The 24,629-nt window shown below is 41.8% G+C and overlaps 1 protein-coding gene across 1 annotated transcript in view; it reads left to right on the top strand.

The window, feature by feature from the left end:
* Positions 1-13,524: 13,524 nt before the first annotated feature.
* GUCY2C (guanylate cyclase 2C) overlaps positions 13,525-24,629 on the top strand; it is a gene marked incomplete at both ends in the record, with an annotated part of 69,227 nt that continues 58,122 nt past the window's right edge. Inside the window, 5 exons of the mRNA XM_082849719.1 lie at positions 13,525-13,741; positions 16,772-16,884; positions 18,458-18,522; positions 21,323-21,538; positions 23,855-23,976. Of these exons, the coding sequence (XP_082705845.1) occupies positions 13,525-13,741; positions 16,772-16,884; positions 18,458-18,522; positions 21,323-21,538; positions 23,855-23,976 (733 nt within the window). The remainder of the gene's footprint in view (positions 13,742-16,771; positions 16,885-18,457; positions 18,523-21,322; positions 21,539-23,854; positions 23,977-24,629) is intronic.

The following is a 24,629-nucleotide window of genomic DNA, read 5'->3' as shown; positions in this document are numbered from 1 at the left end:
TAACAGACTATGCAGCCCCCCCAAAAAATGCCCCTTTGGTATATTGATTATTTTGAGCTGTAGTCACTTGAAAAACAGCAAATACAAGCAGGGGCTTTCTCTGAACTCCTTTTATCTGCCTAAAGACAGATCCTCAAAAGGAGTTCAGTTGTCATAAATCCCCTCCCTGGGAGCTTCGTCAACCAGGGAAGATTGACTCTTGTCACAGGAGAGGAGAATAAAAGTGGACACCGCAGCCAGACAGACTGTGTCACAAACTAACATACTTCCCATCTATTCGTCTGAAGGTCCGTTCATCTTTCCTAAAAATCATTTACTCTCCCCAAGAGGTCTACCACCCTCCTCCCCTTTCCCTATTAAGTCTGAATTCTAAGCCATTTTATAAGTTACTCATTTTTCCCTGGGAATCTACCCCGTATACATAAAGTATACATGTTTTGTTTTGTATTTGGGGGAGGGAAGATTTGAAAAGATCCTTTATTATTTATTTATTTACTTGTTTTTAACTATTCCAACAGGTTTTATTGTATTTTTTCTTCCATTTTTTTGAAATATAATTGACATAGGGCACTGTATAAGTTTAAGTTGTACAGCTTAATGACAACTTACATAGATCATGAAATTATTATCACAATAGGTTTAGTGAACAGCCGTCATCTCACATAGATACAATGTTAAAGAAATGGAAAAAAATATTTCTCCTTGTGATGAGAACTCTTAGGATTTGTTCTCTTAACAACTTTCATGTATAACATACAGCAGCGGGCGGGGGGCTACTCTTCGTTGTAGCCCCCGCCCGCTGCTGTATGTTATACATGAAAGTGTATAGTGTACATTACATCCCTGGGACTTATTTATCTCATAACTGGAGATTTGTACCTTTTGACTGCTCTCATCTAATCCTCCCACACACACCCCCCACCCTCCAGTAACCACAAATCTGATCTCTTTTCCTATGAGTTTGTTGTTTGTTTTTGAAATATAATTGACCTCCAACACTATGTTATTTCCTGTTACACAACATAGTGATTCAATATTTCTGTACATTTCAAAGTGATCACCATGATAAATCTAGCTGTGATCTGTCACCATACAAAGATATTACATAGTTATTGGCTATATTCCCCACACAGTACATATCATGTCTGTGAATCATGTATTTTGCAACTGGAAATTTGTACCTCTTATCTCCGTCATGTATACATATTAATAACCTTCTGTTTGTTTTTCTCTTGTTAATCTGTCCTTTATTACAAGGGTCTCAGCTAAGAACTCAGAAGAGTAGAGGGAAAATTATTTCTCTCCCCTGCCTCCAACAGCAAGTACTGGGACAGTTCATTGTTATAATTTTTTTCATAAAAGCTAACTAAACAAAATGCCTTGTGTGGCACGAAATTATATCCTTATAAATTAAACGCTTTCAAGGTTTTGCCATTTTCCCTTTACCTGTTTTGCTTTCCTATGTCTATTATCCTTTTATACTCTTTTACACCTTTATGTGTCAAATTTTATTCCCTCCAAAATTTCCTCACTCTGATTCCATAAACTACTTCTTTGTTATTTAAGTCCGTCTAATTCGTTGCCCTCCAGATGTTTCACCACCTGCCCTCCTCACCAGCCCCCAGCCCCCAGTCTCAATTAATAAGCTCAGAGTGGAGAAGCCTAGGCTTCTGGAATGTGGCAAAACCGATCCAAATTCTGGCTCTGCTACTTACCACCCAAGCGGCCTTGGACCCAAATGTTACCAACCAGGGTTCTTGGCCTTCCGTAATCAATAGAAATTGATCACAGGCCAGACAAGAAGTTCAGGCAAGCCTTTACTGGGGCTCCTGCTGCAGCAGAGGGGAGCGAGAACAAGTAACAGTCCCTTGCTAGCTTGCTTCCCTGAGGGGATGGGGCGAGCTAGTTCCTTATATGGGGTGAGGGTAGAGGTGTGTCCAGGTGTCGGGCTGGAGGGTTGGCTCAGGTGTCAGCCCACCCCTCTGTGGTGTTGAGTTGGGGGGGGAGCTGTGTGAAGGGCCTTCCTGAGACAGACCCCTCCCCCTCAGGTTCTCTGCTTTAGCTCCTCTCTGAAGTACCTAGGTAACAGTTATCTGATGCACATTTCCTGAGTTGTTTTACAGATGCTAAAATTCCCACCAAATGGAAGAAGTTAACTACTTGATAACCATGAGCACCCAGACTTATTGGAGCCTGAGGATTGATAGTGTTAAACCTGTGACCCTGCCCTGTTACCTCACCCTGTCAACCAGTCAGAGAATTGCAAGAGCTGATCACAACCCTGTGACTCCCTCCCTCACCTTGTCTTTAAAAATGCCTCCCTGAAACCCACTGGGGAGTTTGCATTTTTAGAGCATTAGCTGCCCCAGACTCCTTGTCTGGTGCCTTACAATACACAGTGCACTTTCCTTCATCACAACCCAGTAGGTTGACTTTATGTGCAGGCAAGCAGACCCCAGTTTGGTTCGGCAGCAAAATCCAAACTTCCAGTATCATTGTCATCATTCCTGCTGATTTCACGTGTGTTTCAAGCTACCCTTGCAACTTTCTAAGTTTATGTCAAGAATTCTCACTAGCCTCTACATTCACATCCTCAATATAATTGTATATTCTTTCCCGACAAATTTACAGCTTTGTACTTTGTTTTGTTGACTCTTGGCCTCCATTTCTCTGATAAACACCTTAAGTTAAATAGTCTCTCCTTTTATTTCACAGGGATGCTGTGGGTGTCAGCTGTAAATGGGCTTGGTTTCTTTCTCACAGTCTTTTTTTTTTTTTTTTTTTTTTTTTGCGGCACGCGGGCCTCTCCCTGCTGTGGCCTCTCCCGTCGCGGAGCACAGGCTCCGGACGCGCAGGCTCAGCGGCCCTGGCTCACGGGCCCAGCCGCTCCGCGGCATGTGGGATCTTCCCGGACCGGGGCACGAACCCGCGTCCCCTGCATCGGCAGGCGGACTCTCAACCATGGCGCCACCAGGGAAGCCCTCTCACAGTCTATTTTACATCCTTACCTATCAGGGACGGTCTGTCACTGTCTAGACCTCTGAGCGTTTTAAAGGCCTATAAAGGTGTTTGAGACCTAAAAGAAAGAAATCTTGGCTCCAAATTCAAAAAGAGGAACTACAGAGTCAAAGCTGACGGCAAAACTGTGAGACGCCTTTCCATTTTGTACAGAAAAAATGTTTGACAGAAAAATGATGCATATCAAATATATTAAGTGTGGTCGCATCTAATACATTTGATATGATGTGTCTTTGGGCGACCAGTTTCTGCAGTCTTGAAGCATTAATAAGACTTTTCTCCCCTGATCTTCTTATCCCTTTCCATCTAATCCTATTTCATCAGGCACTTGTTCCTCCTTCAAATAATTTTGCCAAGTTTTAAGCATTCGATAAATTCATTTTTCCTAACCTCATACATAAGGTGAAAAGGAATATCTACCACTCTACATTTCAGAACTTCTTTCTTTCAAATATATCCTGCTGATTCACTGTTAAATATAAAGAAATATATCTAAATAAATGTAGTTTAAATTCTTGTTCCTGTGGTAGATTCCAAATATTTGTCTTAGGGACAATTTTCCAATCACATCTAGCCACATAATTATTTCTTGAATACAACTGAAATTTCTTTCCATTACTGTTCTTTTCTAATAAAGTGAAGTTGTCATATACTTCGCTTTTTCAATTCAATTAATTTCAATTAAATAAATGTTCAATTAAAGTTAGAGAAGATATACCTACTATACACAAAAGTAGCGCAAAGGAAGGAGCAATTGATTCTGCCGTTTAGAGAAGGGCATCAAGGAATAACAATAACTAACTAGGTGCCAGGAACTTTATAATACCATTTTCTGCTTTAATTAAACCAAACTTCCTTGTGCTAGAATCTGCGAAGTTCACGCAACAGTAGTAACTTAATTTTCACTTGCTGGTGCTCCTGTGGATATATCTAGAAGTTGCTAGGCATGTCTTGAATATTGTCCAATAAGTCTGTTTGTCCCGGGAACTGCTGTGGGCCCACTGAGCATGAGGGTCTCCAGTGGATTCTGCCACCTGGTGAGTGCAGTTTGCTCACACATTGAAGTGCCCCACGGGGTGCTACCACACAGCTCCAGCAATCCCGACAGCCACCGTGGAGGACTCTCAAAGTGCCAGAGCAGGCTGCCAGTTTTTGATCAAGTGAAGCACGACATCCCTCTTCTTTGTGTGATAGAGCCTGTTAGCGTGGCCCTAGGCAGTTATATGTATGACTCAATATTCTGCTGACTTCTTTATCAGGTTGTTCTTCCGGGTTTTTATTCCAGGTCTTTTTCTCTTTTGAACTAAGGTCTGCATGTATGGACTGGATTGGAGACAGGCTGGAATAATATGGAGCTGTTGTTTGGCTGTTTCCCTGGGAGTGAATCACCTGTGGTGTGACTCTTCAACCCCAGGTGAGTGAATGTTGTTTGGGCAAATCCCATCAATCATCTGGCACACCTACCCACCTCCAAACTCCAACAAGGGTCACAGCTCAGGCTTACTGGCTAGAATAGAAATTAAATTTATCTTACAAATAAGAAAACTAAAGATCAGCAAATGTAGGTAATCTGCTGGAGTTCATATGCTTAACAAACAGCTGAAACATGATTCAAATCCAGCTTCAAGTTTCGTGGGTCTTGGTTTTTTGTATAAGAATATCGAACTGCCTCCTGAAACTCAAAGATGCTCTTCTTTACCTCAAGATATACAATTCTGTTCTTTAAATGCTTGCCTTACCTTTCCAACTTTGTAAAGAAGCATCAATAAACAAAACTGATAATTACTCTGTTCGTAAGGAGTTTACACTTCAGGGGACTGATCACTTTTTTTCCTTCTTTCCCAAGCTATTATTTTAACCCGTATAACTAGGAGGAAGTAATCCTTCAGCTGCCTTGGCATGTTGGGGAAGAGTAATGTCCAGCTTCTCTACAGGAGGATACAGAGTTCCTTTTTCAGGATTGACATATCAACCCAACCAACCACTCTTGGCAGCCTACGGCCTGTTTCCTTCTGTGTGTCGGAGGTAAGAGAAAACGAACAAAGCTGTTTCCAGAGCATGGAGAACTTTATTGCAGCTAAGATGCATTACTACTGTCTCCAGCACATATTTCCCTAAGTACATAAAACTAGCCACCTGGACAGAGGAGGTAATCCAAGAGTCACTAGGAAATTGAACAGAATTCCAGCTGCCCCTGCAAGTGTATAACAATGACCTACTCCAGCCTTTCCTGAACATATGAGAAGACTGTACAAAATGGGCTGGGGAAGGAGGGAGAGGAAGACATTGCTCAGGGTTTAAATAGAGTTTCTTCTGTTGTTTGTTTGTTTTATTGGAGTATAATTGCTTTACAATGTTGTGTTAGTTTCTGCTGTACAACAAAGTGAATCAGCTATATGTATACATATATCCCCTCCCTCTTGAGCCTCCCTCCCACCCCACCCCCATCCCACTCCTCTAGGTCATCACAGAGCACCGAGCTGAGAATGGGAGAGGGGAAGACAAGAGGAAACAGGCATAACAAGGAAAAGAAACAAGCCTGTCAGCCTGAAGCGCCCAGGCACTGGTGCGAGAATTTAGATATGCAGCCCTAGTGTACAATAGTGATTTGGGTGTCAGTCGGGTCACCCGACCTTGTGATCTAGATAACATGATTTTGACCCTCATCTCATCCTTGTAGAAAGTTCAAAAACACTTCCCAATATTCCATCAAACCCTGAAGTCTTAAACTACCATGATCATCTCTGACTTCAGACTCCTGCTTCTGAGAGTCACCTAGCCATCCTACTCCTGTTCTTACCCCATGAATCTAGACACAGATATGAGCACCTTTCCATAATTCCCAAAAGTTAGGCAAGTCGTATCTGGCACAGACTTGACTGAAGGTTTCCCAGTTTTATCAGTTTTAAATTCCCGCTAGAATACAATTATCATGAAGGCAGAAATGTGTTCATTGTATAACCCCAATGCTGAGAACGATTAGAGGATGCTCAATAAATATCTGTTGTATGGATGAAGTAAGGCATCTTTTCCTCAAGGAAAAGACGAGCAACCTCTTATTTATTTTATACATCCTTGTTCTTAAATGTCTTCAGCCCGCATCCCACTAGGCCTTTCCCACAGGCCATTTATTTCTATGTAGCTCCCATCTCTTTCCCTTTATCTCTTTCCATCTCTCCTCCTCATTCCCTTGTTCCTGGATTAGCCCTGGGAACTTCACATTTTCCTCATTTTATCATGTAAAGCAATTTATATTTCTCTATGCCTAACTCAGAAGGTTTGTGTAACCAAATCCATTTTAGTGCTCAGCCAAACCGTATAGCCTTTTAGTTACGTGAACCCATCTGGCATTATGTTATCCTATGCGAATAGGACCAGTAAGGATTTCCTTCACAGGAAATAAACAGTTAAACTAGGAATCATTAAAAATTATATATTTATACCTTAAAAGTTTTATTTTATCTCAAAACATATTCATGTTTGTTTATTCACCCATTGGTTGATGTCAGGCCAAGTAATGTTCTTTAAGCATGAGTAGCCAGGTTGGAGCTCTGTATCCGCTTTCTTTCTTTCTTTTTTTTACTGAAGTATAGTTGATTTACAATATTTCAGGTACACAGCAAAGTGATTCAGTTGTGACACAAAGTGATTCAGTTGTGTCTTTTTCAGATTCTTTTCCATTATAGGTCATTACAAGATACTGAATGTAGTTCCCTGTGCTATACAGTAGATCCTTGTTGTTTATCTATTTTATATATAGTAGTGTGTATCTGTTAATCCCAAATTCCCAATTTGTCCCTCCCCCCGTATCAGCTTTCTTAAGTAAACCACACCCCTAGTGCATCTTGTGCTACTTCTGGTGTTTGATGTTTTAAGGTAATTGACAAGTTCTCTAAGGACAGAATTTCTTTTAGGTTTCTTTGTTATTCCCTGGTGTTTTATAGCAGTCTCGCCACAGCAGTTTTCTTAGTAATTTGCTTTGTTTAAGATTTCCAACAGTTTTTGTATGTATTTTATCAGATTACATAACATTTAATTAAGGACATAATTTAATAAATATGTTTGGCAAATTTGGGCGCAAGCACAAGGGACCCTTGGTAAGCAGATGACTTAATCGGAAGGAGCAGAAGTATTCACGAACACTGGCTGCAGGCATTCAGGGTGTATTTCAGCTAATCTGGTGCGTCTATTAAATCGTCCATTCAGAAATACTCTAATGTACAGCATGATGACTACAGCTAACATTGCTATATGATATATAGGAAAGCTGTTAGAATAAATTCCATGAGTTCTTATCAGAAGGAGAATTTTTTTTCCTTTATTCTTTCCTCCTTTCTTTTCTTTTTATTGCATTTATGTGGCAAGATGGTTATTAGCTGAACCTACTGTGGTAATCATTTCACAATATATGTAAAGCAAACCATCATGCTGTGTGCCTTAAACTTATACAGTGATGTGTGTCAATTATTTCTCAATAACACTGGAAAAAGAGAAGTACTTCACTGTAGCCATTTTTCCTCAATAAATCCCGATCAGAATCTCTACTTTTGTGCTTATTTAAAAAAATACTTTCACGTTTTAGTTCTATCAGTTACATTAGTCCGTAAACTCACTTTTGCATCTGCACTGAGATAGGGAGAGAGGAAGCCTAGGACTGCTATAGACTGTAGAGATGCCGAGTACTCTGATAGGCCTGAAGGTGAGCAGGGGATCTTAATGAGAAGCATACAAAAGAGACCCAAAGTCTCGCCAGAAACGAAAGAGCGGCACATGCAGGTGACCTGCTAAGCTGCCCCTTCCCATGAGGAGTAATTTCCCTTTTTTTCTCCTATCTTTAGGGCTTTTGTGTTCTACTGAAGAGTATATCTCATAAATCTGGCAACTCAGTGTTCCATTATTTGTTTTTGACCCTTGAAACTTTCCCAGCAGAACCTGCCTCTCTTTAATCATGATCTACATGCTGGTAGTTTTACAACATAAAGAAGACACATAATGTTTGCCTTAAAGGATCCAGAAAGGACTGTCATCTTGTTTGTTCCCTTCTGAAAATCTTCCTGGTTCCATGCTATAACCAAAGGGTTCCCAGAACTGCATCTGCCTTCTGTCTTCATATCTGAATTAAAAGCACCTGACAGTTACAACTTCGTCCATCCCTTGACGTGGCTTTCGTTCATATTTGCAATTTGCGGCCAAATCAAAAAACAAAAACAGTCTACTCTTTCTCCTACCACAGGAAGTGGGAATAGCAACATATTAACAGACAACCAAGTTTGAGTCCACAGTGGCCACCAAATGTGCAACGTATAAAATCGTTACCTGTAGCAAAGGTTAATCACTGATGTGATGGCCGTGTGCCTCTCTGCAGCCTGCTGTTCCATTCTTCCTAACGTACACTAAAAGTATCCAGGGGCACCCACTCCTGACCACTCTCAGTCACTCATCACCGCGTACCCCCCCCATAAAATAACCCCAGTGCCTTCCTTCTGAATCAAAGCTGAATCCTATGAAGTCTGAGCATCTACCGTCCTCCCTCCAGGAGACACTAGAATTGAACCCACCTTATTCCACATCACTCATCCCCCCAAACATGGGTACTTGGTGTCATATCTTCTCTAGCCTTTTTTCATCCCCATATTGCTATGCCATGCTCAACACATGCCTCAGTATCCTGTATCTCTTTGTGGACTGTTCCGTACACCTCATGGCTAGGTTGGGAGAAGCAGGGGTCATGTGTTAGGGATGGGGCACACAGAGTACAAAGGCTCTAGTAACATTTTATACCTTAGGCTGTAATGTATGTACATGAGTGTTCATTTTATTATTCTTTTAATTTGTATATATTCATGGTAGATATTCCTTTACATGTATGATCTACTTCATAATTTAAAAATTAAAAAAAAAATACCTCTGTTCTCTTGAGGCATGTACCATCTAGCCAGGATACTCTCTATCCCATTTCATCAACCACTGTCAGCTACTGAAGTCCTGGATATTCTCTCTGGTTTATTCCTCCCCAACAAGGGCCTGCTATCAGTCTGGTTGATTTTCATACCCAGGAGGTGACCTGTCCAACAGACTGGACTCTGAGTTCCTGAAACTCCTCTGTTCAAAAACATTTTCCTTCCCCCCCTCAGCCACCTTGAACTTTTCAAATCAGTAATTCAGAAAACCCACCAGGGAATTCCCTCAAGCTTCTTCTTTATGCCTTTCCCTCACTCCCCTCCTGCATGCACTTCATTGTTATTCAATTTAGATTTTATAGTCCATCTCTCCACTCTTTTGACTTTGTTCAATTTTTTTTTTATCCATTTGTTCTTTCATTGCACCTACCTGGAAAAACCATACCTGAATAAGCCCAACCATTCGCTTTCCTGTACTGCTCTTGGGCAGCTAAACATTGCTAGAGAAAATCATAAAGCTGGGCTGAGTAAGGCCAGTTTTCAGTCACTCATCTCCGAATCTCACCACTGACAAACAACATTAGGACACATCTCTTATCAGTCCCTTCTCTCACTCATCACAGTAACTTTTCAAGTCCCTCCCTTCTCAAGCCTCTGACTAGCCCAGCTCTCCTTTCATTCTCAGCCAATGACTCACCTCCTTCAGAAAATAAATTTAAACAATCATACATAAATGATCTCATCTTCCAGCCCACAAGTCTAGAAATATACGTGTATGTGTGAAACCGAGCAGATCCCTGCAGGGCCTTCGTGATTGCAGACCCTTCCATGTTCCCCCACTCCCACCTTTAGGAAAAAAAAACAACCTTATTTTCCCTGGCCTGTTTCAGAAAACATATTCAAGCAATTAATCATTTAAGGAGGGGCAAAAGCAGGAACTAAGAAAAGGCAGTCAAGCAAGGAAGGTGATAACAACTTAAGCAATAAGTAAAATTGAAGGATTGGGTCATAAAGTCCTAGTTCTCCTTGAGAAAAACAGATAACAGTGTCTGACACACATTCTTAAGTTATTTCTTACGGAAACCAGACCCCCGACCAGGTGGAAACTGCTGACCCTGAACACATAGACCATAGACTGGTTGGAGCTGGAAAATTGATGATCAAGATTACTGAAACACCACCCTGTCACCTTACTGTCTACCAATCCGAAAAGTGTCCATGAGCTGATCACACACCCTGCGACCCTCACCCCAACACTGCCTTTAAATACATTTCTCTGAAAACCATCGGGGAGTTTGGGTTTTTGAGTATTAGCTGCCCATTCTCCTTGTTGGGTGCCCTGCAGTAAACACTGAGCTTTCCTTCACCACAACCCAGTAGGTTGGCTTTGCTGCGTATCTAGGTGGGTGGATCCAAGTTCTGTTCAGGAACATACACAATCATCCTACAACACGTTCTTCCTTTTATAAGGAAGAGTTGTTCTTTCTGCCATGTTTGGAATCCCATTGCCTCTCATTTTCTTGGAGCCATCGTCATTTACGCCTCCTCTCTCACATTTGCCACCTCTCCCTCTCCACCAGCTCCTTATCAACATTTAAATAACTCAACTAACTTTCACCCTTAAAAATCCTCTCATAACCCTATCCCCACTTCTGGTTATCACTCTGTTTCTTTCCTCTGCTTCTGGTAAAAGAAGCATAATTTCTGGTTGTTTTCAATCACTGAGTGGATTTCTAGAACCAGCCTATTTTTCAGGTTTTGGTCTACTATAAAATGAGGAGAAGCACGAATACTGTCCCATTCAATTTTACTAATCCCTTCTATTAATGTCTGGTTCGTTGAGTACCCAGAATGCATTTCTTCTTTCACCTGGGATGAACAGTAGAACCGACAAGGCTAAGTCAAGGGAGTGTTACACCAGGCAATTCCTGTCCTGTCCCAGGAGGTCTGGAGGCAGCCTTTCCGTGATCACTCACAAGATCTCTTTCATGTCATGATCTGAGGAAGTCCATTCTCCTTGTAGGCCCTGCAGTGGGGGATGCAACTCCCAGTGTAGAGGTGTGATCAGCTGGGACATGGTAAATCACTAGAGGGCCATTCAGGTTAACCTGAAGAGTGGCAACAGCCCAGCTTTTATTAAAATTTTTTTGTAGCACAACACCGTAAATCAACTATACTCCAATAAAATTAAAAAAAAAATTTTGGTGGCCGACCACCATGATTGATTGAATTTATCATTTCATATATTGTATTTGGTCAGTTTTAAACTGTAAATAGAGTTACTTCCGGGGAAAATTTGTAGGGCTACTTTCTCTCGCTGTCTTCTTTTGCTATTTGATGGTTTTCTTGTAATGATTTGCTTTCAAGTTTTTTCTCTTATCTTTTTTTGTATCTACTATAGTTTTTCTTTGTGGTTAGCTCAAGGCATGCATAAAATATCTTGTAGTTGTAGCCATCTGTTTTAGGTTGATAACACCTTAACTTCAATTGCATACAAGAACTCTGTACTTTTACTCTCCTGTCCCCACACTTTCTATATTGTGTGCCCAATAACAAATTTTTATCATTTAACTTTTATATTAAGCTTAAACATAACTTAGGTACCACCATTACAATATTACTTTACTCTGCATTTTTTTTTTAACATCTTTATTGGGGTATAATTGCTTTACAATGGTGTGTTAGTTTCTGCTTTATAACAAAGTGAATCAGTCATACATAAACATATGTTCCCATATGTCTTCCCTCTTGCGTCTCCCTCCCTCCCACCCTCCCTATCCCACCCCTCCAGGCTGTCACAAAGCACCGAGCCAATATCCCTGTGCCATGCGGCTGCTTCCCACTAGCTATCTACCTTACTACGTTTGTTAGTGTGTATATGCCCATGACTCTCTCTCGCCCTGTCACAGCTCACCCTTCCCCCTCCCTAGTCTGCATTTTTTAATATATTTACCTTTGCCATGAGATTTATGCTCTCATATGCTTTTGCGTTGCTGTTTAGTATGTTTTCATTTCAATTTGAAGAACTCCTTAAGCATTTCTGTAAGGCAGGTCTAGAGGTGATGAGCTATCTTAGTTTTTGCTTATCTGGGAAAGACTCTATCTCTCCTCCATTTTTAGAGGATAATTTTGCCGGTATAATATTTTTGGTTGGCAGGGTTTTTTCTTTCAGGTACTTTGAACATATCATTGCACTGTTTCCTTGCCTACAAGATTTGGGCTGAGAAATCCACTGATAGTCTTATAGGGGTTCCATTTCATGGGATGAGTCACTTTTCTCTTGCTGCTTTCAGAATCCCAGAGCTTAGTCAACAGCTTTCCCATCCACCCAGCTGAGTGTATAACGGGTCACTCTTGACTCCTCCCTCTCTCTAATGCCCCAGGTCCAATGAAATATCTTCTTATCATTTTACCTTTTAGATGTCTCTTGAACCCACTTCCACTGCCACGGCCCTCATCTGGCCCCCTTCACTTCTCGCCTAAACCACAGAAGCAGCCTCTTAATTTGCTCCATGACCCCACTCCTGCCTCTCTCTAGGTCATTTCTTCCATGGCAGCCTAAGTGCTCTTTACAACATTTATCTGATCATGTCCCTTTCTTGACTCTTAGGGTAAAGTTCCAAATTTGTAATGGCTCACAGGAAACCCCCTGGCCTACACGTGCCTACTCCTCTGGCATCCTTTACTGCCCTGGACTAGCTTTCTTCACTTCAGCCATACTATATCTCTTTCAGTTCCTCAAATATCCATGCCCCCTCCCACTTCTGGGCCTCTGCACAAGCTCTGTCCCAGCCTCACATGCTCTCCCTTACTTCCCATTCAGCTAACACCTGTTCATCCTCCAGGGCTCAGCTCAAAGGTTACTTTCTCAGGGACGCGTCCTTGACTTTCCAGAATAGGTTAGGTTAATCTGCCATGTGCTCCCACAGCACTCTGCACTGTTTTTCATTGTTGAGTTTAGTTATTCATAATTATTTATTTAATGTTTGTCTTCCCCACCAGTAGACATGTGTTCCGTGAAGACATTAATGTATCCATGTCATTCATGGCTGTATGCCCAGTGCCCTTCCAATGCCCCGTCAAGTCCCAATAATAGTTGCTGACTGGGTGAGTGAAACACAGATCTTCCTAGTTAAGGATTCAGTTTCAATGTGAAGGATTCAGTTTCAATTTGCAACTATAACCTAAAAGCTAATAATCTATCGTATTTGTGCTTGCCTTGAACACTTTGACCTTTATTTTCCATCTTACAAAGTGTTTTTGGTATATACAATACTGCCCTCTTCCTCTTTTCCCTCTTCTCAGTGATGTGTCACCAGTGATTTTTTTTTTATTGGGTGAGGCGCAGGTAATCTTGTTTATAACTCTGACCTTTCTGTGAGCAAACACGCAAAGTGAACTTTGGTTTATCTCCTACTGTAATGTAGCCGCTAATTGCCGACAGGAAGGCTGTATTCTGTGGTCCACGTGACCAGTGGGGTGACCAGAAAGGAGCGTGGGGAAGAGTAGACCACGGGACTCAGTGACAGGCTGTTCATTTGGAGTTCCTGCTTCCCTGAAAGGCCCAGAGTAAAGCAAGGAGTATGGTGCTGAGGTGAGGGAGGTCATGAAGACGCCACTGTTGGCCTTGGCTTTGTGGTCACTGCTCCTCCGACCAGGGCTTTTGTTCTGGACCTCCCAAGTGAGTCAGAACTGCCACAATGGCAGCTACGAGATCACTGTGCTGATGGTGAACAACTCGGCCTTCCCAGAGTCCCAGGTTAACTTGAAAGATGTGGTGAACGCGGGAATGGAAATAGTGAGACAGCGTCTGCTTGAAGCTGGTAAGAAGATGGTAACAGAATTCTCCTCCCTGTTACCACCTCTGGGGTCAGAGGGTTGCTAAGCGAAGACCTGTGTTCTCTGCCTGATCACCCAACCTTCTCTAAGGGCCTGGCCCACAGGCCTTTTCTATTTCAAGGCAATAGATCCTCAAAGAGAAGGATTTGAGCCCTACCTCAATGAGTTCACTCATGATCTACTCTGCTTTGGGGATGGCCCCGACCCAGGTGTTCACAGCAGTGAAATGTCCCAGCTAAAGCTGGATTTAACTTAACTGGACTTAAGTAGATAACACTACTCAGCATCAGGAAGGCATTATGTTTCCTTCTGTAGCTTCTCAGAGGCAAGATTTGGTCTGTGTCTGAGATTTCACAGGGTTACCAGTCAAGAAGATGAATTAAGTAAAGATCCAGGTGCTAAATCTTTCACTGGGATTTTTAATCCATCTATTCACTCTTGACATCTCTGGTGGCTGTTATTATAAGATACAGTCAATATGATAAATTTGCAATCAAATTCAGTGTTGAAGTTCTTTATTGTATCTCTTTTTTGGGGGGTATAAGAAAATTATTTTATTTTACTTTTTAAAATGTTTTATTGAAGTATAGTTGATTTACAATGTTGTGTTAATTTCTGGTGTACAGCAAAGTCATTCAGTTGTGTGTGTGTGTGTGTGTGTGTGTATTCTTTTCCATTATGGTTTATCACAGGATGAATATAGTTCCCTGTCCTCTACAATAGGACCTTGTTGTTTATCCATACTATATATGCTAGTTTGCATGTATCTCTTAATTATTAAAATAAGCTATACCAGTAGATAAAACATGTAGAATAAAGGGAAAAAAGTCACCCCTGATAATTTCCAGCCACCTGGATATTTCCAGTATCTTTTCATATGCCTCTGAGTTTCTTGTTTTTAAGAACATAGTTGAGGTCACTATGGCACAGAAACAATTTTCTGTCCTTCTTATTTCATTTCACATGATTCTACAAGTGGCTTTCCTAGAGCTGCATAATCTTCTTAGCATCATGTGAATGAATGACCAATACCCCTTAGAGTAGATATCCTCCCAAATCATGTAATAATTCCCTATGGTAGGACATTCCATTGTTTTTAATTTCTCACGATTATTTAAAAACTACTACAATAAACATTTTTATGTACATAGTTTTTTTCCATGCTTTGAGGTGAGATTGCCATAAGTATAATTACTGAGTCAATGAGTATTTCATACATCTTAATGGTTATTTATGGTTCTAAGGAGAGGATGTCTTAATTTTCTCTATTTAAAATTTGTGGTAATAATAGCAATAGGTATCATAGATCATATATCATATATGTGTAATAACTGTCTTCTGTGCAATATACATTTCTTCAGTCCTTTCTGAGACTGGATTCAGATATAAATGGATGGATCTGATCTAGCGCTGTAATGGAACTAGGAGGTCATTTAATAAAATCCCCTTATTTACCTGGGCAGTGTGGTATAGTGGAAAGAACATTTGATTCGCAGTCTGAGGACCTGAATTGGAGTCCCTGCCAATCTCATGTGAGCTATTTCCCTTGGTCTCCCTGAACTTGGTGTTCTTGTTTTTTGAGTACCTGTCAAGTGCTAAGTAAGATATGGAATCTCTTTACTCGCCACAGCTCTGTACGATCAACACTGCTGACACTGTTTCACAGCAGAGGTTTAATAACTTTGCTGCAGTCATACAAGTTGTCTGTTTGAAATGAGAGTCAAACCCCTATCTGTCAGATTCCACAGAGTGTATCATGTCGCCACTGTAAGATCTTTACCCATCCATTGCTCGTGAAAATAAGGTAGTGGGACACTGTGGTTAGAAGCAGAGATTTGGAATCGGACAGACCTTGGTTCACATTCCAGCCTTTTATCCAACCATTCATCACCAGTGACCTCACGCAAGTTACTTACATTTTCTGAGCCTCAGTTCCCTCACCTGTAAAATGACGATAAATAGTAGTTTCCTTCCGTGGGTGTGGTGTGAATTAAATGAGGAGGTTCACATAAAGTACCTAATTCACTGACTAATACATAGCCAGAGCTCCATAAATGGCTGTTGTTTTATTGTTGCTGCTCTTACTGTTGTGCTTGTGAAGGACGTTGATATTGTGTCTGTTGCTGTGGTGTCGGAACACGTTACCAGGCATATCTCAAAAGTGAAGCCTGATTTGAAGTCATCCCATCCCATTGTCTAAAAAGTGTTCAGTATTTTCTTGAGAAATCACTTGGGATTTGGGGAGATAAAAGTAAGCAAAAGGACATCACAGCACCATAATCATGAGAGGCAGCAGCTCACCACAGTACGTTCTACAGAAGTGGTTCTCAAACTTCCCATCTCAAGGCCTTTTTACACGCTTAAAAATAATCATGGGTTCTAAAGCGTTTCGTTTATGTTACATTTATCAATGTTTATTATATGGGAAATTAAAACTGAAAAATGTTCAAAATATTTTCTTATTGATGCAGTTAAAATAACAATTGTAAGAATTTGTTAACATAAATAAAATTTCATATTAAAGAAAACATATTTCTCAAACCAAAAACTCTTAGAAGTAGGTGGGAAAAGTGGCAGAAATTCACATTTTAGCAAATCTCTAATATCAGGCTTCATAGAAAATGGTTGGATTCTCCTATCTGCTTCTGCAATTAAAATGTTGCCATACTACATATTATGTAGCCTCTGGAAAACCTCACTATATGCTCGTGAATGTCTTAAACTAATAGAATAGTTTCGACCCCATGGACCTCCTGAAAGAGTCTCAAGGTGCCTCAGGGGTCTGTGGCACACACTTCGAGAACCACTGCTCTATAGCATATTGGTTCCAGAATCAGACTGCCGTATGTTCAAAACCCAGCTCCGCTCCCTGCCAGCTGGGAACCCTGAGCAAGTTAACTTACCTCTCCAGATCTCCTCTTTCTAGAGAGGTAGAAAAATAAAGTCTCATGGCTGGTATAAACTTCCTGAGAAATAACACTGGCCTTCTCTTTCCCCTCATTTCTGGATAATAGGCCTAAATGTGACCGTGAATGCCAGCTTTATCAATTCGGAAAGTATGATTTATAAGTCCAGTGACTGCCGGAGCAGCACCTGTGAAGGCCTCGACCTACTCAGGACGATTTCAGTGAGTACCTGCCTTCGCAGAGTCAGCTCACACCCTCCTGCCTCAGGAGGGCCGCAGCGTGAGCTCGGGCGCTGGCCCGCCAGGATCTCTCGCATCGTCTCCAGCTATGCAGCTGAGTGATTTGGGGACCAGGTGCTCCGACTGTATCCCCATCTATTTCCCAAGTGATGGGCACCCTCCAGGAATCTAGGAAAGCGGGGAGAACCTTAGCTATGTTCTGTCTGTACACGTTCAGTGGTATGGAGGGGAATTATTTTGTTTTCAGCTGTTTTTAGAACTTTTAACAAATCTAAATGTTGGTATTAACTGGTTTGCCTTCGTGTCCCTCAAGAAAAATCTGAGGTGCCCCATTAAAAAATATACTCTAAAGCCTTACACCAGACATCTGTTACAAGCCATCACCATATACACGGTCGCAGGTTTATTGCTTAAGGGCTGAATCTGAAACCTAACTTTAAAGTAGTAACTGTAATGTCAATCCGTAGAAATGGGAAGACAGAGATTCTTGCCTAGTTCCTCCTGCCAACTCCATCCCCAACCAGAGCTTTCTGGAACTGAAGAGTAGTCCAAGCTCTCTAGAGGCAGGTAGGGTGTGAGTGTCCCTTTGGTACAGAGACCTAAGGGAAGGCCGTCCAGGAAGCTGAGCACTGGGCACAGATCCATGGCTCTGAAGCTCTGATCGGTAACATCACATCGACCGGATTGGCTGCACTCCTGTCAGGAAGTGGTCATTCTTTTTTTTTTTTTTTTTTTGCGGTACTCGGGCCTCTCACTGTTGTGGCCTCTCCCGTTGCGGAGCACAGGCTCCGGACGCGCAGGCTCAGCGGCCATGGCTCACGGGCCCAGTCGCTCCGCGACATGTGGGATCTTCCCGGACCGGGGCACGAACCCGCGTCCCCTGCACCGGCAGGCGGACTCTCAACCACTGCACCACCAGGGGAGCCCAGGAAGTGGTCATTCTTGATCATGGGAGGGCAAGGAGCGAGCAAGGGGAGTTTAATAAACAGGTGTGCCTCATCCCTGTCTCCGGAGGTGGGAGGTCCCACCTCATTCTCCAACACCAACAACAGAATGCTCCTAATCAGTTTCCCCTTGAGAAAGAGTGGAATTAAGATCTATAGTCTCTCACCCAGCCACACTGCATTTTGTTCTCTCCAGCCCCGCTTTGTAGCTCTCCCTAAACCCGAAACTTGCCCTGTCCCTGCATAGCACCTCCAAATCTAGCGTCTTCACCCCTTGACCTACAGATAACTGCTAATGTGACAGTCTGCCAGTCCCTCTCCCACCACTGGACATCCTCCTCTTGATAGAGTCCAGGGTCACGTCAGTCAGCTCACCTTCAGTGGGATGCCCTTCCCTCCATCCGCAGCCTCTCCCCTCTCGGACCCCTTTATCCCTCGGCTGGCCCTCGCCCAGCCCAAGGCATGCACGCGGCTCCTTTCTGCTCTACATTCTAACATCTCGAGAGGCCCGCTTTCTAGCCTTCTGGGAGCCTTCCCCTTGCTGGTTCTTTCCTGTGCATTGATTCGCAGTTTTAGTTTTAGGAATTGGTTGTTATTTTTTTCTCCTACAGGGGACCAAACAGATGGGATGTGTCCTCATGGGGCCCACGTGTACCTATTCCACCTTCCAGATGTAGTAAGTAGTCTGGTTTGTTGTTTTCATGCCCCTGTGAATTGAAGTCAGGACATCATATCAAGATTTAACTGATGTATCAAACAGCAGTCTACTCAGGGCAATACAATTGAGGGTGCCAGGGCCCTCGTATGTTACAGTCTCTCTATAACTGTCATTCCCTCATCCGGGTAACTCTGCCTTTGCTCAGTGTGGGGTGGATGACAGTAGATATTCCACTTCTGTTACTAACATCTGAGCTTGAAAAGCAAAAAGGTAGAGGTGAAAAGTTAGACTCCAGGCAGGACACAGGGAAGATAGTGAACTTAGATATTTTGAGAGTTGAATAAAGGAAATCTTCCCAGAAGTATGGGCAGAATGTGCCCAAACACAAAGGAAAGTGCAGCAGCCTGGGCATTAACAGGGCTCCGTTCCCTCCTTAGGGCTGTAAGAATAGGGAAGGTAGCAGGGTTCTTATTTCAAAGCACTATTTGAGGATTATATATATAACATACTAAAGTACTTTGCACAGTGCCCTTATCAGCTTAGAAAAAAAAGAAAAAGCTTCCACTGTATTTAGAGTGAAAATACTTCCTGGCTTTGGGAAAATCGCCCTCACCGCTTTCGATCATTTCACTCAGCGAAATTCTCCTCACTGCAAAACACTTTGTTCTGCCAGATCGCCTCTCCCCCAATCCAAATCCCTCTCACAGGCCTTTCTTTCACCTGTTTCATCTCCCCGTGAATCAAGGATCACCCTTTGTCTACACAGAGAAAACTATGCTGAAGGAACACTTGCAATAGGTTTTGAAGGGTAGACATTAGACTTCTGAAATTTCTGTTGCAAAGTCTGCTTCTCACACCTCCCACCCAGCTGTATAAACAGACTCAGACGTTCAAACCCACACAGACCATAGACACCCCACAGAAGCACATTTGACCTCATCTTCTGTACCGAAGTGCAGACGAATACAGAATCTTATCTTCCTTGTGCTCATTCCAGCTGTCATCTTACCTGACCATTTACTGATATTGCTGGCGAGTGTGCCCAGAAGGAAAGGAGAAGTAGGACCTTGATTCACCAGTTATGAGGAACTTCCATGTGCAAAGACGCATTTTTGTTGTGTCAGAGCGGAGACAATTAATAGAGAAGGTGACAAGGACACTGGTGACCAATGCAAGGCAGAGTGGAACAGGTTCCCTTAGAGAAGTACAAGCAAGGTGCTGCGGAGGCACAGAGGGAATGGTCCCTGTGGTTGGGAGAATTAAGCTTCAAGAGGAGAAAGACTTCATGAAGGAGATGGTGTATGAGTTGAGTGTTGAAGAATGGGTTAAATTGTAATGGGTAGAGGTGATGGGATCAGCATCCCAGCCAGCAGAGGGAGAAGCATATGTGAAAGCAAAGCATCAGGGAAGTGTAGAAAATTTGTGCAAGTCTGTATTAACTGGAGGGAAAGAGATGTATAGGGGAGTAGTAGAGAGAAAACTAGGAAAATTAGACAGGGCCGTATTTGGGTGGCCATGAGTTCTAAGTGAGGGAAGGGTTTTTAATTAGATTTGCATCAGAAACCACTAAAACAGCAGGGAAGTACCATCAGAAGCAGCTCAACTTTGGGGAAGAATAATTGGAAACAGTGTAGAAGAAAGGCTGGAGCCCACCAGGAGAGACTGAGGACAGGAAAATCAGGGGAGGAAGAGATCCTGAACTAGTGAGGAAGCAGTTGACTTGGAATAGGAGGATCGCCTTAAAGATATTTAAAAGTAGAATCAATAGCATTTGATAACTGATCGGATACTGGAGTGTGGGACGAAAAGTAGTTGTTGAAAAGGCTTTGAGATATCAAAACGCTAAAAGAAATGGGAAAATCAGGATAAGGAACAGTTCTGAGAAACAAAACTAAGAGACAAATTTAACTGTGGCCGTGAGGAGTTTGAAATGCAAGCAGGACACCCAAGTGAAACCTTTCAGTGGAGCACCGAAGATGGAAGGGGAGGTCATTTTCCTCCCTTTATCAAATACATCTTAAGCATCTACACATAAAGCAGGCAGACCGGAAATGCTGCGGTGAACAAGCTGGGTGTGATTCCACCTTCGTGGCGCTTGCAGTCTGGTGGAGGAGACAGGTATTCAACAGGTTCTCACCCATGATTCCTGGTCTTAGTTATCGAGGAAAGCTCTCCTGATGGATAAAGAGATGTTTAATTAAGGACCTGATGGATGAGTAAGTATCAGCCAGGCAAAGACAGAGGGGAGCAGCATTTCTGGCATCTGTAAAGACCCTGGTAGAAAATAAAGCTTACTATGCTCAAGGGACCACAAGCAGACCCGTGGGCCAAGCAGCGGAAGGAAAACAGTAAGGTCCTCAGGTGATGTCTGTCTCAAAGGCCGTTCGTAGAAGAGCTAGCAATAAGGCAATGCATGGAGGGAAGCTGCAGAGGGCATCTTCTGGGCTTTACAACATTTGTAGTAGCTATGGTGGCCCATTTTCTATTTTTTCTCTGCCCTACTCCCCGAAGTCCATATGTCCTAGCCTAGATGTTAGGACAACCCAATGACAACTCATTTTAGAATAAATCGAAGTAACCAAGCCACACATACAAGAAGACACCCAGAGTATGCGTAGAACATAGCATACGTTCAGTAAATATTGTTTTAGATTCACCTGTGAGGGACAGACCTATACCCATGGAACACCTGCTTGAGTGACCCTGTTTCATTTTTGTGATTTATACCCACACGCTGAAACAGCTTAAAGAGGGATCTTATTTGTACTACTTAGGTTGTTAATCCTGATACTGGTTTCTCTCTCACCCCTTGGCATAGCCTTGACACAGATTTGAAGTATCCCATGATTTCAGCTGGAAGTTTTGGATTGTCGTGTGACTACAAAGAAACTTTAACCAGGCTGATGTCTCCAGCTAGGAAGTTGACGTACTTCTTGGTTGACTTTTGGAAGGTCAATTATTTTCCATTCAAAACTTTTTCCTGGAACAGTACCTATGTTTTCAAGAATGGTACCGAGTCTGAGGACTGTTTCTGGTAAGCAGGACCATTAATGTCCTTCTGGCGCTTAGCAGGGAGAGAAGCCATAAACTCTCAGCAGGCCACTAGTTATTATCAGACATGCCTTCCATGAATAGTAGCATTGGGAATGGAAACCAGCCCACTTTCTTACACACAAGTGGTACATAGCTTACATTAATTGATTTCATCCTTAAGCTGTAGATATATTTAGATAAGGCTGTTTGTTACTCCTGTTTGAACTAGGTATATTAAGCATAGCTCTCTGAAGTAGATACCCATTAACTTTAGGTCAAATTGAAATTTCACTTGGAAGTGTACAACACTTCACTGATTCCATGATCTAAATCAGTAGCAACAGGTAAAAATGTCTGGTTTTTTTTTTTAACAGCAACTTTCTTTGAGTCCTTACTTTTTGCCAAACATTGCACTAAGCACTTTCTTTTCTTTTCTTTTTTTTTTTGGTTTGAAGCCATTTTTTTTTTTATTGGAGTAAAATTGCTTTACAGTGTTGTGTTAGTTTCTGCTGTACAACAAAGTGAATCAGCTATATGCATATCTATATCCCCTCCCTTTTGGACCTCCCTCCCACCTAGGTCATCACAGAGCACAGAGCTGAGTTCCCTGTGCTATACAGCAGGTTCCCACTGGCTATCTGTTTTACATATGGTAGAGTATTTATGTCAAACCTAATCTCCCAATTCGTCCCACCCACCTCTTTCCCCACTGCGTCAACATGTCCGTTCTCTACATCTACGTCTCTCTTTTTAAAAGAATTTTTATTGGAGTAAAGTATAGCTGATTTACAATGTTGTGTTAGTTTTGCTGTACAGCAAATGAAAAATGTCTTTTCAAGAACATGTTTTAAAAGTTACCTAATATTTATTTCCTAAAAGGAGTGCATGGAGTTATTCAAGGTGGCCACAATTTTCTTCCTGACCTCTACCCAAATTGTTATTAACTACTAGAATGTAGTGGTGTAAGAAGGAGAGTCTGATGTTGAGGCTGACAGTCTTAGGATATGAGGTCTAAGATTCAATTGAATAATGAACGTTTATTCTATAGGATGTGCAGCTAATGTTTCATATTAATAAAAAGGAATCATATGGAGTGTGTTATATGTCTTGAGAACTCTGAATAAATGTTTTTTAAACATATTTTCAAAAAGTTGCATTTTCTCTTAGAGTTTTTTAGTTAACAGTGATCTGATTTATTTTGTTGTCTCAGTGTGAGTGACATAAAGTGTCTATGTAATCGTAAATACGTTGACTAAATTTTTTTCTAATTCTTCCCAAATGGCATAAGTGACCTAGCAATAAATATTTATATATTGTAGATTTATTATTTATTTATTTCTTGGCTGCGTCGGATCTTAGTTGCGGCACGCAGGCTGTAGTTGAGGCGTGCAAGCTCAGTAGTTGTGACACGCGGGCTTAGTTCCCCCAGCATTTGGGATCTTCGTTCCCTGACCAGAGATCACACCCACGTGCCCTGCATTGTAAGATGGATTCTTTACTACTCGACCACCAGGGAAGTCCCAATAAATATATTTTCATGAAGATAAACCCTCTAAAGAAAAGAGAACAAGTACTATGATCTCCATTTTACAGATAAGGAGAAGGGAAACGAGAAGTAAATGCTGTCACATTACCGTGCAACATATGATAGCAGAGAATGTGCATTCTGCCTGTCCTACACAAGTTAGAAATCATTTCTCTCACAGCTTTTCAGAGGAGTAAGAGTGGTGGGGAGAGCAGGATCTTGGGTACCATTGCTAAAATAAAATCACAAAGCTCACACAACTCCAGCAAAGGTGGCAGAAAGAATCTCTTGAAGGAGTCTGCAGTAGCTCTCCACCAAAGCATCCAGAGGACCAAAATAGGGTACCCCTGGGAACACACAAGAATCAGCCCTAAGGCAGCACCCTAGAAAGTTTGGGGTGAACTTAGAGCACACAAAAGTCCTTTCCACACAGTAGGAGAAATTATTCCTATCAACTCTGAATTTTTGTACTATAGATTCACAAGTTTCCATTTATCTGTGATAATGGGACAAGCAGAATAGTCTTCCTTCAGCAGATAACAAGAAGCCATTATAAGGGATTTGCCAAATGTCTACTATCTGTATATATACACGAAGATTCCCTAAAACTTTCCCTAAATTAGATGTCCGTAGTCCTAACCATTGGTATCACGCTGTGTATTGTCTATTGTGTAGAAATGAATTTTAGGCGAACAAGTCCCTGGACAGATCTGTAAACAGTGAGCAAACAACATGGAAAGCCATGAAGAAACTAAGCTGATTTCTTAGAGTTTCTCTTTTTTTCTGTTCTAGGTACCTCAATGCTCTGGAGGCTGGAGTTTCCTATTTTTCTCAGAACCTTAACTTCAAGGGGACGCTGAGAAGGGATGACGAGTTTCAGCGTATCTTAATGGGCCAGGACAGGGAAAGCAATGGTAAGAAGACATGAAGATAATTTTTGGCCAGCTACGTCCACACAACCACCACCTCCCTATGAGTCATTTTGACAAATCTACCACCACAGAGCTATCATCGTTACTGTATATTTTGTGTATATTTGCAGAGATCTGTAGCTGCGGGCACCTCCATTATACTGTTCCTTTTGCTGATTAAAACCTTATCCTCTGAGCAAAATTAGCAGAGTAATGTTGAGCAAATATATTAACATTATGAAAGTAATGATGATGCTAAAATCCAGCTTTTATAAGCCAAAAATGTTATCACGATCCACTATTAGTAAACTGCTTTTTTAAGTTCACCACAATCTAATATATTGTTGGATTTGTGACGAATTCTCAAATATTCTGAACCCTCGTCCCCTGGTGACCAAGAGGATGTATTTATTGATATGTAGCCTTAAGCAAAATTACCAGTTAGGCAAGGATTGTCTCACTTTGCTTTACTCTGTCGGTATTTTACCTGCCTAATGATCTCTCAGTTATAGGCCAAGTGTGAAAGGCCAATGGGATACTAAGTTATTTGGTGATTTATTTCACTTTCCACAGAGTTCTTTTTGCAAATAAGAATATATCAGGAGCAAAGGAATCAACTGTGGAATTTTCTACGAGGAAATGTTCTTGCTTGTCAG

Source organism: Leucopleurus acutus (assembly GCF_964270905.1).
Source record: "Leucopleurus acutus genome assembly, chromosome: 11".
In the NCBI taxonomy this organism is placed as follows: domain Eukaryota; kingdom Metazoa; phylum Chordata; class Mammalia; order Artiodactyla; family Delphinidae; genus Leucopleurus; species Leucopleurus acutus.
Note: the sequence above shows the minus strand (reverse complement) of the source record. Positions and strands in the feature narration are given on the sequence as shown.